Genomic DNA, 14,335 nt, shown 5'->3' with positions numbered 1-14,335 from the left:
TGCCACGAAGTACTTTCCCTCCTTCTTACCCCGTTCCTTGCGCTGGCGGGTACTCTTACGGAGCCCTCACCCATTTTCTGATTTATCTTTCACCATCTTCTTATTTAACCTTAGGCCCATGTGCCATATAAAGTTGTGTGAGGGCTTCTAAGTTGCTTCCGCTGGTTTGTTATGTGCTGTGGCTCCGGTTGAGCCCCCCAAGCTGCGTTGATTGATGTTGCTATCAATTACTTGTTTTATCAACTCCGGTCCCTGGATACGAATGAGGGATCGGACCTGTACGCTTAGATACCCCCTTTATTTATCATGACTAGTTGAATGAGCGTTCCATGATGTAGAGTATTTTACACCTCGGTTTTTGATTTGCATAGACTTTGTTCCTGCTGTATGATACCTAAAGTTCACACTATCGAATTGATTCAATAGCTTAGACTGATGCACGGGCGAGTTACAGGCCATCATCTGTAGTGTTCATTATGCCCGCTAAACCCAGATATTCATTCTTCACATTCTTTGATCTTCAAAGTCAGCGTCGTCATCATGTGACCCGCCAGCGCGACACATGTGACGCAGGAGCCCGACGTCCCGACTTCTGCAGGGATCGTTCCCTCTGTGCCTGAGTCAGTTCTCTTGTGACTCTGGAGTCTACATATACACGTTATTCCTCCATTCCTCATACCTATTGCATCCATTCCCACGTCGCAGCACCAAACCTCGGTTAACGAGACCGCGGGTCGATCCTCCCCTCCGAGCGACGACCACAAGCATCCCGCCGAGTTCCCGGAACCTTCACAGTCAGATTATCGTCTGGTGCCCAAGCGCAGGATTGTGATACCTCACAGAATCGCCCAACACCGAGCAAATATCGCTCCTACCCTCCGCCTCTGGCTTCATAGGGCTGACGGTCCCGTCTACCCCTCCGAACTTGCGCCGTCCAATCCAATCCGGAGTGCTATCCGACCGGTTCCCCACTCGGCTGGTGCAGAACTGGGGTGCATTTCGCGAATTGAACTTGGCTGATTGCCGTTATCTTTATCCGTTGTTCTCCGGTTGTGACTGCGATCGATTCATATCTGTGTGGAGTCATTAGACTTGAGTCTGGTGTGTGGACTGTGATTCTGTGGCGATCGAACTCGGAATTTAGTCGCCTAGTCTTTTGGTGGTGCGCGTACTTGGCCGTGGCGCAGCGGGAGATCTTCCTGTGACGACATTTTTCTTTTTGGTCACTGTCTTTTGTCTTTCAAGTCTCGCCTTTGAGCCTTTGGTTCAGATCAAGATGTTGGATGGCGGTTTGGGTAAATTGCAGAGGAGGATGCGGGGTCGGTTTGGCGACACGGTGAGTTATGGATGGCTGGTCTTGGTTTTGATGGTTAGTACTGACTGGCGCAGTTGAATCCGGATGATGCCTATTTGAGCTGTGAGTCCTCGATGGACACCTTGCGATGTCGCCCTTGGTGAGAAGTGTTATACTGATGAGATATTTTGCGCGCCGCAGACTACGACATTCGCTGTACGGACATCCACCCGCGGGGGCCTCAGACAAAGCGGCTAACAATGTTGCAGTGACGCGAGAGGACATGCAATGCCTTAAGAATGATTGGCTCACAGACAACGTGGGTTTCAAAGAGAGTCTTATTTGGCTTGACAGCTAAAGCTAACTCGTGCATAGATCATCTCATTTTGGGAAGAGTAAGCTCTCTCGACACGACCAGAAATCGATACAATCTCGAACCCAACACTGATGCCCGGATGCTTTAGATACCTGGAACACGAATTCCTTGCCCAGTACAAGACCTCCAATATCGTCCTCCTCCGACCCAGCATGTCCTTTATGCTCCTCCAAACCCCCGACCCGCGCACACTCCGCCAAGCGCTTCCTGACTTTTCTCGAACCACCCACGTCTTCCTCCCCATCAACGATTGCCACAACGTCACACAAGCAGAAGGTGGTACGCATTGGTCATTACTGTTGATCTCCATCGTCGATGGTATTGCTTTCCACTATGATTCATTGGTGTACGGAAACCATGACGAGGCCAGGTTTGTGACCGCACAGTTCAGCAAGCTTCTCGGGCGCCCGCTCGCCTGGCAACACTTGCGAGACTCGCCTCAACAAGATGGAGGAAGTGATTGCGGTGTTTTCGTTTGCATGAACATGCGACATCTCCTTCTAAAGCGACTCCTCATGGCCAGTGCCCATGAAAAAGTCAGCATGAGTCTTGGCGGACGGAAGATCGATCCCAGCGCATCACGCAAAGAAATGGCCAAGATTATTGAAGGATTTCGGAAGGAAGGGGAGCGCCGACGATCGTGAGCGACCTGACCGTGATTCCCCTCACTTGCCCGATATACAAATACTAACCTTTGAATTCTCAGGGCAAGCGCAAGTCCCATGGGCAAAAAATCTCGAAGTCCCCCACGCATCGAGTAAACAAGTCCCGTCCCGTTTTGTCACGAGTATATGCCTGTTATGCTTTTCCTTCCTCGTTTTTGCATACATTCTTTCCCACCAGAAAATGAGTAACCACAATGGACAAAGACTTTGGTTGGGTTGTGTACTTACAAGCGCTGCATTAGTTATGAGGTTCGAGCTCGGGTGTTGAACACTGTTTATGTTCCTTGGTTGATACAATAATACTTTTTTTCTATATAAGTGTTCGAGCTTTCAAATCTCGGTAGCTGTAGGAATTGATTAGTGCTATGTGTCTCTATATTGTTTGTATTGATGTTCTGTTCTGTCTGAGGGTTTTGGTACTGGAGACCCCAGCGGCAGGGGTCATAAACTATGACCAGGAAGCCATGGAAAGACAGCGCTTGGGGATACAATACGTTATTTCCTACATCACCCAAGTAACAAGGCTGGATAAAACAGCTTCCGTTTGGTCTTTCCAAGGAGAAGTGGGAGAGCTTCCCTCCAAGCTGAAAAGGTTACACTAGGTTTGGCTTTCTATAGAAGCCAGAATAACTCCCGTACGAAGTGGTCTATTTATCAACGTACAAGATTCTCTCGAGACTCGGCTATCAATCGCAGTGTACGCTATTTCTTTCTCCGCAATTGGTTTCCAAAGAGATAAGGGCTTTCCTAGAATTCTGATAGACCAGGCAATGAATATGATATTTCTTTTTGAGGAAACGCTACTACATAGATACAACCACACCATGAGAATAGAACACAGCCATTCTACAGTAATACTCGCCTACAAGTCACAAATAGGGGACACCGTAGAAATAAGAGCACGATATCTCAAGTTATTATGGAAAGCGCTACTACCAAATTCACAATATTCCCCCCGCCCCTCCATATATACTCAGCTTCGTATGCTAGCCTTGTCCTTATCTGGATAGGGGGATTCTGTGGAGGTGATCCTGTGAGACGCGATCAAGCACTTTGATTCTCAGCCTGACTGAGCTGCCCCTTGGGTTTGGACAGATCGACTTGTGGACTGTAGCACAGACAGAGTAGAACATCAACTTAGATGGGCCTTTATCTACATAAGCTCCAGCAGCAGCTCGGGCAATTGAATCTGGTCAACTCATCTGGTCGGACGGGTCTAGGCTAGAGAATGGTCGAACAGGAGCGGAGATTGCCTGGCAGCACCCTGTAACAAGGCACGAAGTCGGCGATACTAAAAGTTCTGTACATTATCCGCACGAAAAGCCTGATCTATACCTAGACGAAATGGCTATGGTCTTAGGGTCTGGTTAATGGCAGGACATACAAAAACGTTCGTGACACTACACGCTATCCCTTTTTGGCGACCCCCTGGCCCCACCACAAAAAGGTGAAGCACATGTGTCAGCAGCGCCAAAACAGCAGGCGGCGGAGACAACATTCAACGCCCTTTGGGCAGCCAGCTCAGGGAACTGAGGTTATGAATCGCCCTTCCGTTCAGGTGTTGCCTTTGGTCATCCGGGACATACTCCGCGCACGACTCTAAATACCAGGCACCGCAACCCGCAGCTTCTCTCCAAGCTACGACTCTGTCTCTGTCTCTCTCTGCTAGTGACCCTTAACTTGCCTCCTTTGTACCATTGACATGCCTCCCATAAACATGACAGTCGAGCAACTTCTCGGCATCGAGGATGCTTTGGTTTCCGACGAACATCCCGCGCGTGATGACGGCACCTTCGACTATGAGCGCTGCGCCAGACTACATAATTACCTGGTTGCATATGGCTGGATGGCCCGCCACGGACGGGATACGCCTGACCTCACAGCGCTAGCTGAAGAGAAACGGTTCTTCAGCGATGAGCGGAACCCAGATCGAGATATAGGCCGTGAGCTCCTAGATCCGTCGCTGAACGCTTGGCTTGATATGATCTACGATTGTACCCAGGAGCTCTTCTTCTGGGTTGTTGGACTTTCAATGTTATCCTGCGACGAGAGTTTTTGCTACGAAGAAAATGATCTTGAAGATGAAGGGAAGGCGCGATTTATCGTAATCTATAATACAACGCCTGATGTGTACTCGCACTGTCTCGGGGTTGTCTACGACCAGCAGCTCCATAGGGCCTCGTTCCCCTTAACCATCGGATCCTCTGAAAATGTCGAGCCTATCGACGAACATGAGGAGATGTGGTTTCCACTAGAGACTCTTCTAACGCACTGGATCTTTTTGATTCGTCTTGGCAAGGTAGTTGTCGGGCTCTCAGCGTGCGGCTCTCAGCACCGAGCCCAGGAGGGGTTATGGTCGTGGCTTCCTTACTGCGATGCCCAGGTTGATAATACTGTTGCTGCAATCGAGCGCTATCTAGTCGCGGTCGAGTCCCGTATGCCCGCTGACTCACTTCTCCCTATCACTGGGGCTCTCTTCTCAGATGCAGAACTAGATACGGCATCTGTACCGCAGGAATGCTTTATTCGCCTGGTCCTGACACGGATAAAGTCCCCGCGTTTCAAACTTATTGCACCTGGACTGGAAGTTCCGCACGATAAGGAAGCATTCGCGAGGCGCCAAAACTTCACTCGTATACCTTACCACGAGGGAACTATGCCAGCAGTGTTGATTTTTGCAGCATCAGGACGAACTGTGGACTTTAACATGGAATTACAAAGTCTGTTCTTCGAGTGTCATTATAATGAAGATCTGACTTTGAGCATGGGTACTCCAATATTTGCAGGATTATATAGCGAGCCTGCAGTTCGGAGTAGGTTTGAGCCCGAGGAGGCAGGATTCCGCCTTTTACTTCCGTTTGCGCTACGGCCTGATTTCCGTGATGAGTATGGGGCGCGAGTAAGTGACGGTCAATTAGTTAGAACAGGCTCGTTCACAGAACTTTTTCAACACGGCTGCCATCATCCATTTGGAGGTGAGCACCGCGCGCAGAGGATGGAAAGACTATTCGACCATTGGACCGAACTGATCGAAAGTGGTGTATGGACAGTAGGTGAAGATGGTGTAGAAGGAGGCATTGAGACATTCCGTGATGCAGACAGTGGCAATGGTGCCTGGAGAAATTACTGGATTCCACCAGATTGGTAGCAAGAGGTATTCGTCGACATAATTGAATTCCACGCCTCACATTTAGCCAGTCTTGTGCATTCTTGGCAAATGATTTAACATCCTGTTTGTGCTCATTAAGAAGTCTCAATCAAGGTTAAATTCATCTGAAAAGCAAGATTGGTGGAAGCTAACAACTGTAAAATATGACTTCAAAAGATCCAGTGAAACCCCCCTTTATTTCTAGCTAGGAACCATAACACTATCAGAAAGATAAAGCCTTCGATTGGCATAACTCTTTTGACGGAGATTAATGAGTTAGTCTCAATCTGATGCTCACTAACTGCAACTTGCAACATTGCTGAACTTTCATAGCTCCCATTCTCCCGGGCGAGTTGGCCAGTCACTCTTGTCGGGTGGGTTAGCCAGCATGTAGGCGACATAATGGGTGTCTGACCATGGGAGTTTGTCACGGATAGGCCATCCTCTTCGAAAACCCGAAATGCGACTAAAATCATTAGTAAATAGTACCAACTTATATAGAGTTCCTGACGTACATATTGCCACTCGACTGATCATAGATAATCTTCGAGATTCTTGACTCCTGTGGTTTTACACCGCAACGCAGCATCTCCCTGATGATTGTATTAGCGTTTTTCTTGTCTCCTATCTTGGATTTGCGTGAAATGACTCAAAGGCATCGCGGAACTTAGCACGGATATCCTTTCGTTTATGGGGATCCAAGCTCCAGAAAAAATCCTCTGTAAGAGGTTCCCCAGGCACCTTTTCCCATACAATGTATTTGACATAGCCACCAGGAACGAGATCATGTTCCCCTTGCTTTTTTTCGCAGTAACCAAGGAGACGTGGAACAGAGCAACAGCCTTGACTCATCAATAGCTTAAATGCCTCTATCTCACCACACACCTCATCAGGTTGGACTTGTTGGGTTCGTGTAGCTGGAGGAGCGTGCTCCGTCCCAGTGATAGGAATCTGGTAATAAACTCGCATAAACGCTATCTGGGTTGGGTCCTCCTCTAGATGGCACAGAAATTTACCAACTGTCATAGGAGACCCACAGCCGTCGTCGGCATCTTCCTGTGTGAGATAAACAGCCTCCTCCGAGAGCCTTTCCGTGATGATCCACGAGCGGCTGATCCCTAGGGGGGCCGACCCAGAGAGGGAAACATTGGTAGGGGCCGCAGCGAAGGAATCCGTCGAGACCGGAGGGGAGACACCTGGAGGGGAGACAGCCGGAGGGGAAACCCCAGAAGGGGGAACCACAGAGAGAGAGATGGCAGACGCGGAGGGAGAGACAGCAGATGGCTGTTGCAGATTGAAGTCACAAAAGGTAGTGACCTTAGTCCCTACCATGCGGAAGTAGAGAAACCGGGCATCGAATTCAGTCGGTCTGGCAGGAAGTGTCATGATGATGCTTGCGAACGGGTACCACTAGAAATATGTGGTCGAAAGGGAACAGGGTAGCTTGAATGTATGGGGAACCTTGGCCAACGAGTTGAACTTGGGTGGGAGGATGCGGGAAGGAAAAGAAAGGGTAACGGATAGGTAACTCAACCAATCTCAGGCGAGCAGAGCGCGAAGCTTTTTGTATAATATATGATTGACAGGGCTAGTCCCGATTAGGCAAGGCCGCTTTTCTCTACCCCACAAATCTACAAAGGGGGGGATCGGGTTTGGTTTAGGGACTGTGGGTTTGGGGGCTGTTTCTGGTCGCGCAGATACAAAAGCAACATATCTTATGAAGAACGATCGAGATCAAATCATTTAGTGATGCGATGGTCTAAGCCCTGCTAAACATTGAACTTGAGCTTCAAATTCGAGCTGAACCCAATCCACTTCTACCCCCTGTTCTCCTCCTTCTCTGCGTCCAAAACGAAAATGTTCTCAAAGCCATCTTGTATCACTTCATCATCAACAATGAGAATTGCCAAAAATTTGGCCGTCTCCGATCCGCTGGTGTTCTCTGATCGGACATGGTGACAACCGGGAGCTTCATACCAGAAGTCGCCCTTTTTCGACACGATTGGTTCGTCACAATTCATTTGATTGAGAACTGTCCCATCAATCACCATGGCAATAGCTGCTGCTCCGCCATGAGTGTGAGAAGGCGTGGCTGCGTTTGCGTCCATATGAATTGAGAGGACCAGGACTGATTTTCCCGGTATGTTCGATGGATTGTAGACCTTGAGGACCTCGAATTTTTCCCGTGGCCGCCTATAGATATAATTAGACATATATATCAGTCAATAAACTCAAAATTAATATATAGAAGGACTTTGACATCTCCTTTTCGTTTTTTTGTGTTCACGTACCCTTCAATTTGATAGGTGTCCCCAATTTTAATCACCTTTCGGTTTGCAGCAGCCATTTTAACGTATTTTCGACGTAAAATCGCTTCAAATATTGTTCAAGAAAGCAGTGATAGAGGTAAACGTGTTCGATCTGAACTTTCAAGAGGGGTGGAGGGTGGAATTCAAAAGCATATTTAAGGGCGTGGAAAAGCCGCGTATGGGGACTATACAGCTAACTATCGCCTGCCGTCTGGGAATATGCGGGCTATGCGGTTATCTCTTACCTGCGCGCAGATTTCCAAGCTGAACCTGACATTAAGATTTTCAATAATAGGAATCTAAGATACTGTAAATCGAGACGCTTGGTGTTTGTCTGTTTCCAATGATTGGTCATGTTTAGTTGATAGCCTATCGGATACGGAATTAATGTTATTCCGAATGCATATCCCCGTAATCGTAAAGGGGCCTTGATCCGCAGCAGGTTATTGCGGGGTATACGGGTATGAAGTAAACTCAAGAAAGCCCCTCCACAGTCCGCAGAGAGGAAGACTCCGTCAACCCGATACCCGCTGCAAAATATCTGCGGGCTGCCCGTGGTCCCGTCGAACCCGCCCGCAGGCGAACCCCGTCCGTTATCGAGTCAAGCTTATCAATATCTCATAGCGAAGTCCAATTAGAACTTCCAGTTACTAGCCTATCACTAGGAAAACACCAGATTCGCGTCTATGCCTGCTCCCTCACGAGCATATCAACCATATGGTACATGTGTATTTGATAGGCGCCTAAAACCTCAGCAGCCACGAAGACATCAAACTTGAGAACCACATAAATACAGTACTCAGTGGGGTCGTAGGTTTGTGGCGGGTGTGGGGGAAAATGGTAAAATGGGAATAGCGATTATTGGTTCCAAGATATAACTGGGCCACACTGACCTCAATAGGGCCATTTGCGCACAGAAAAAAGCAAGCCTATAGTCTAGAGTATTATCGGTAACGCCGTTGATATTTGGAGAAAGGCAAATTCAGCCATCGAACAAAGTTCCCACCGTGTCGATGAAAGGCTGGCCACTCTGGAAAGGGCTCTTTACAAACAGCTTTCTCAGCTCCAGCTCCGCCTGAACTCGGACATGGGCGCCAATCTCCGCAGAGGAGCGGCAAATGTAACAACCACCTCCCTCCAGCAGGACCAGAAAATCCTTCGCTTCTTCAAACAACCGTCTTGTTAGAATCCGCGCCGCTCATCATATTGACCCCGTGTGCAAGGCGAACTGCCGCTGCGCCTGTCACCAACACTTCGAATATCATTCTCCGAGTCTTGTCGGCCCCGTCGTGGGGCAACTATTTTTTGGCTACACGGGCTTCCCTCGCATCCGAAAGAATTGCGACAACGCACAAGTATTTCGCTCTTGGTCCCTTGTTGCACTTACACTTAACACCCGATAAGTGTCTCTATCTTTCGACTATCTTGATGACGCCTGGCCGAGTATGTGCATCTGTTGAGTTGAACCAATTATACTGATTGGGCTCTTTTGGTCTGTCTTATTTTGGGGGCGGGTTTTTGCATCTGGTTTGCATCTTGGGAGCTCTTATTCTCTGGCATGTCTCCGAACTTTTCCTGGTCTCTTTTGGACCTACCTTTTGCTCCTCTTTTGAACCTTCCTTTTACTTCTTATTTTTGCTGGGGGTTGCTCTTGCCTTTTTGACCTTGGCTTTTCACTTTCGGTGGCCTTGCTCTTGGGACTACGGGTTTTCATTGCTCTTTCTAGCTTCTACTCTTTGCGATTTTCCCTCGTGCCTTTGGTCTCCCTACATTCTTTTTGCTCGTTCGGGCTCTTGCTTTGTGGGGATATTATTTTGCACCGGCAATTGATCAAGGCAGGTGGGCCAAAGTCGACATTTGGCTCCATCTTGCTAATATTCGCATGACAGACTTTGCCGTTTCACATCTCATAGGCAGAGCTTGGTTTCTACTGTGGATGAGAGAACAGACTCGCTTTTTCTGAGATTTGTGGTTATGAAAGGATCAAGTGCCGGGAGCGCCGAGTGGCCGACACGACCCATGTTGGCTCGAATTACGGGGCCGACGGGAGCGAATATCAAAGTGCATCTGCCTATCACATAATTTGATCAAATGCAGCTTGAATTTTCCAGTTGTTGGTGGGAATCGTCGCTCAATGATTCCACGGAGGCTGCATGGTGGCCCGCCTTCTTGGCGATGATGGTAAGTGCAGTCATCTTCCGTCTCGGGGAATTCTCTGTTGACTCTCTCATATTTGGCAGTCCCTTTCTACCACCTCCATCCTGCTTGTTTCCCACCTCCATTCCATGATGAAAGTTGAAAGTTAGATGGGAAAATAAAAGGCCTGGTTGGATGAAATAAGGTGTGGTCCGTGCGCAAGCCCTGATTCTGATTGTTCGACACATACAATTGACCGAGGCATGGGGCCCGATTTGGAAGAAGGTTCGGAGTGGGATTGGAATTGAGTATCTTGGTTTATGATTCTAGTCTCTGAATGATATTCCAGTCTCCTTTTACATTCCTTTCCTTGAGATGATGATGATGGTCCGTAAAGCACGGTACGGTACTATTTGACATTTTGTTCAGTCGCTGGTAGTTTAAAAATCCGAATTTAGAGACTAGAGAAACCGCCCGACAAATATGCATCCACTTCTTATTTCTTGAAAAGTTTCCCTAAAAGTCATTTGAAACCTCCTTCTGAATAGTCAAGGTATTATTTTTTTGTCTATCATTCAACTTGTGACTGATAAGATGATTCTAAACATTGATCATGAATTCAAACTTATAAAACTACACTGTAGCCCCACAGTTTCCAAGGTCAAACAACACAGATTCGAAGCCATCTCACAATTCATGTACTCAAAGATCAAGGCGACTTTATAGGCCATTAACGTGGCCGTGATAGTTACATATTGCCTCTCTCCGTGGTCGGGATCTCCCAGGATATGCCGACCCTTCCACGATTGTGAGAAATTCGCTTGATTTCTGCTGGTTGAGGCTCAATCGTAAAACTTCCCAGCCAAAAAGCAGATTCATGGACGGTAAGTCTTCATCAATGATTCAGCCATTTTTGTACCTTGAGACGGGCCTCATTGGCCTTTCTATAACTGACTGCTGTCCATTCTCCGACAACAAGCAGAAACCATCCAAAACCACTATTAATTTGAACACAGAAACAAGGTAGTAAATTAAGCTCACACATTAAATATTGTTAGTCTTCACATTCGCAAAAAGCCACATTCATATACTCGCCTCGCTTCCAAATTAACACCAACAAAGCACCATAGTCGATATAATTACACGTATATCGGAAACTAACGGCGCTCAACCCCAAAATACACTTACGTCATCATAGCATTCCACACATCAGCAGCCTCCTGGCCAGAAAGGTTAGCCACAGCATCCTCCGCCTCGTAGCAGAGATCAATAGTGGCCTGGGGCGCATTGCACGGGCTGCGCAGGCGGTTGCAGATCAAATCGTCCACACTACCGATAGTCGGCGAGGAACCGAAGGGGAAGTCTGCCTGGTTGCGGGTGGTGTAGGCGTACTCGGTGCGACCATCGAGACCGTACTCGTACAGGATATAAGGGTCTGAGCAGGTGCCGTAGTCGATAGTGTTGCCGCCGCCTCCGCCGGTGTTTGAGCAGTCATCGGATGTCACCGTGGTTGTGACTTCGAGAGTGTCTGTCTTCGTGACGGTCGAGGTCGAGGTGATTACCTGCATGTTTGTGATGGTGGTGGTGTCAATGGAGGTTGATGTCTCGGTGACAGTCTCGGTTGAGGTGGATCCAGGTTCAGTTACTGTTTCGCCTCCGGTTGTCACTGTTGAGGTCACCGTGGGGCCAGCGGTGGTGATAACTTCGGTCGTGGTAGATCCGTCGACGGTCACGGTGGTGATGTCCGTGGATGTCGCGGTACACTCGGTGACACTCGAGATCAAAGTATCGGTCACCGTCACGGTATTAGGAGTCAGGCCATTGTCCTCTGTCACTGTCGCTGTGCAGGAGCTCACAGTCTCTGTGATAGTAGCTGTGCCGCTACCGTCACCGTCAATAGTGATAGTGACTGTTGACGTAGGACCCGCGGAGGTGCTATACGCGGCATTGTTAGCAAAGAACCAATCAAACTGCTGGATAAAATATAAAAACTTACCAGTCACTCACGGTCACGGTGGGAAAATAACCCCCATCACCACCATTTCCTCCTTGACCACCACCGCCATGGCCTCCATTCCCTCCGTGTCCTCCGCCGCAGTGGTCATCCGGTCCGTCACCAGCGCCCTGCTGAGGGCCGTGGGTAAACTCATAGGCCAGGCCATAGTCATAGTCATGATCATCAGGGCTGATATCAACGTTTCCAGCGTTTCCAACTCCATTGCTGCTTCCAGACCATCCTGGAATTCCCCCAGCAGCTGGATGTGCCACGGCAGGAAGGACCTGCAGCAATAGGGCTGAGAGGGCGAGGATCTCTGCGCGACAAGGCATCGTGCACTGGATGAGATCAGGATATCAATTGAAGGTCCGAATATTCTGGCGTGATAAGGGCAACAAGGAAATGAACCTACACAGGTCCGGAAATATTCTGCACTAAATACTCTACCTTCCCCCTCAGACCATTGCCAAATAAGCAATCCATGACCATTGCCAAATTAGCGATCCCCATGCTGCTCATCCCGGCGGATACTTCCCATCTGGGCAATTTGAAAGCAAGAGAGAGCTCAAAGGTATGCTCGGAGATCGGCCCATAACATCAAGAATGAGAGCGGGTCCCACAAGGGCGCCACGACGGGGCAAGCCGAAGCTCAAACCAGACCAGCAGCAGGGTCATAGAATATCTTCTTTAAGCTTGACTCGCGGAATTGGCTCATTGTGGCTTCTGCCAAGCTTCAGCCTTGAACGGCGAGAATGCTTGTTAGTTCGTGGTAATTCCTTGGTTTTTCGAGGATGAAAGGGTGATTGATATTTATCCCTTAAGTTATTGATTTGTTGGTTGCCTAAATAGGAAACCCTTGCTTGTTTCGGTATGTAGTATTCCAAACAATGTCAATCTATCTGTGCTTTGGGATATTCGTACCTCTGGGTGGCGATTTGAACACTAAATTTCCTGTCAATGGTTTGCATTGAAGTTGCCATGGATCTTTGTTTATAACCTTTACCCACGCTGCCCAGAGCTTGCCAATTTTAGGATTAGTTCAGCTTGTTGTTAAATGAGTAGTATAAGTACCCCCTGAGATAAAATGCTATTCCATTGAAAGGACCAACGATGTGTTCGATTGGTAGTAGTAATCCCACTTCCAGTACCAGCAATGAGTATATATGTCTCTCTGCCATCCATACTCCTCCTGCAATTCGATGGTGACTAGTGCAATGTTTCCAGACACCTCAATTGAGAACATTTACAGGAGCTAATACTTGCAATTGATAAATAAAAGTTTCTTATTCCAGAGACTCAAAGTATCTACAACATTATCGAAACGTATGTAGACACACGGGCGGGCATCTCAATCAAAGGAAACCGTTCGACCCGTCAGATTACCCACTGTTTCAGTATTACCAAAATTTCACCACCTTTAGCCCACAAAAAACCACTTTCTTTGTTTATCACCATTATCATAGTAACCAGTAAATTACACGCACACCTTCCTTCCCATCCCCCATCGTGAGCCTACTACACCCTCGAATTCATAGCAGCCACCACTCCAAAACAATCCTCAAAGCAATCAATATGGGTCGAGTCGCAGAAAACGTAAGCCGAACCCGAAGCGACCACTTAAGTCAAAAATCTAACGCACACCCTCTAAAACCACAGTGCATGGAAGTGGTACGCTAGCTTCAAGTCAAAAGGAAACCTGAACCTACCAATGTTCACTTTCGAGGTATACACTCATACAAGTCCCTTTTCTATCAAAATAATGCTGATATAAAACATACCTTATGCGGACGGCCTCTACCGCATCCACTGCAACGAACTATCTTGTCACATCTCAGGGACTTGGCATGGAGCAAACTTGGTTAACCACCGAGCTAAATCGCGCTTAACGGGATCGAGAAACTTTCTGAATTGTCTTTCAAGATCTTCTGAATCTACTGAATGTTCTTGGTCCTACTGCTTCGAGTCCAGCGGTCTTTATGGTCACACATTCTCCTGCACTCTAATACAGACTCGCGGGTGGCAGCGTGGAATGTGACCATGAACTTCATGTCACAGTATATCCCACTTCTGATCCCATAGAGCTTGGTAATTTCTACTTCCAAGTCAGGTACAAAGAAGTTCATCGGATACACATCTCATACTTTACCTCCCTTAATGAACAACCTCCTACACCTACTCATCATGATCTCGTGACCACCAGTACCTACAACCCAAACACCATCAATTCCTAACATCTACACACCTCTCTACAAAACCTCAACCCGAAAGATAAACCATCCGGATGGAAAGAGTAATATATGGATCAGACGAATAGTCCTACCTAAAAAAACCAATCCCACCAGCACCGCTAGAAACAAGAGAGAAGAAAGACAAAAAGAAAATCAACGCAAATGCACCTGTAGTGCCAACAC

General features: G+C 47.9%; 5 protein-coding genes across 5 annotated transcripts; 2 read left to right on the top strand and 3 right to left on the bottom strand.

The window, feature by feature from the left end:
- Positions 1 to 1,276: 1,276 nt before the first annotated feature.
- N7473_010750 (Ulp1 protease family protein) lies at positions 1,277 to 2,431 on the top strand (the record flags this gene model as incomplete). The annotated part of the gene is made up of 7 exons (XM_057156689.1): positions 1,277 to 1,336; positions 1,390 to 1,417; positions 1,496 to 1,510; positions 1,564 to 1,613; positions 1,670 to 1,689; positions 1,759 to 2,310; positions 2,377 to 2,431. 7 exons carry the CDS (start codon positions 1,277 to 1,279, stop codon positions 2,429 to 2,431), a joined length of 780 nt encoding a protein of 259 aa, XP_057005344.1.
- A 1,606-nt stretch (positions 2,432 to 4,037) lies between these two features.
- On the top strand, positions 4,038 to 5,483 carry N7473_010749 (uncharacterized protein; the record flags this gene model as incomplete). Its single annotated transcript, XM_057156688.1, has 1 exon — positions 4,038 to 5,483. The coding sequence occupies one exon, from the start codon at positions 4,038 to 4,040 to the stop codon at positions 5,481 to 5,483; it is 1,446 nt and encodes a 481-aa protein (XP_057005343.1).
- A 327-nt stretch (positions 5,484 to 5,810) lies between these two features.
- Positions 5,811 to 6,869, bottom strand: N7473_010748 (uncharacterized protein; the record flags this gene model as incomplete). Its single annotated transcript, XM_057156687.1, has 3 exons — positions 5,811 to 5,949; positions 5,999 to 6,076; positions 6,133 to 6,869. The coding sequence occupies 3 exons, from the start codon at positions 6,867 to 6,869 to the stop codon at positions 5,811 to 5,813; spliced, it is 954 nt and encodes a 317-aa protein (XP_057005342.1).
- Positions 6,870 to 7,300: 431 nt separating this feature from the next.
- On the bottom strand, positions 7,301 to 7,830 carry N7473_010747 (cupin domain-containing protein; the record flags this gene model as incomplete). The annotated part of the gene is made up of 2 exons (XM_057156686.1): positions 7,301 to 7,676; positions 7,775 to 7,830. 2 exons carry the CDS (start codon positions 7,828 to 7,830, stop codon positions 7,301 to 7,303), a joined length of 432 nt encoding a protein of 143 aa, XP_057005341.1.
- A 3,282-nt stretch (positions 7,831 to 11,112) lies between these two features.
- Positions 11,113 to 12,256, bottom strand: N7473_010746 (uncharacterized protein; the record flags this gene model as incomplete). Its single annotated transcript, XM_057156685.1, has 2 exons — positions 11,113 to 11,863; positions 11,925 to 12,256. 2 exons carry the CDS (start codon positions 12,254 to 12,256, stop codon positions 11,113 to 11,115), a joined length of 1,083 nt encoding a protein of 360 aa, XP_057005340.1.
- Between the last annotated feature and the right edge of the window lie 2,079 nt (positions 12,257 to 14,335).

The sequence above is a fragment of the Penicillium subrubescens genome, assembly GCF_028828155.1.
Source record: "Penicillium subrubescens strain IBT 31985 chromosome Unknown utg000007l_segment0_segment0, whole genome shotgun sequence".
NCBI lineage: Eukaryota > Fungi > Ascomycota > Eurotiomycetes > Eurotiales > Aspergillaceae > Penicillium > Penicillium subrubescens.
This window is presented reverse-complemented; position numbering and strand designations above follow the sequence as displayed.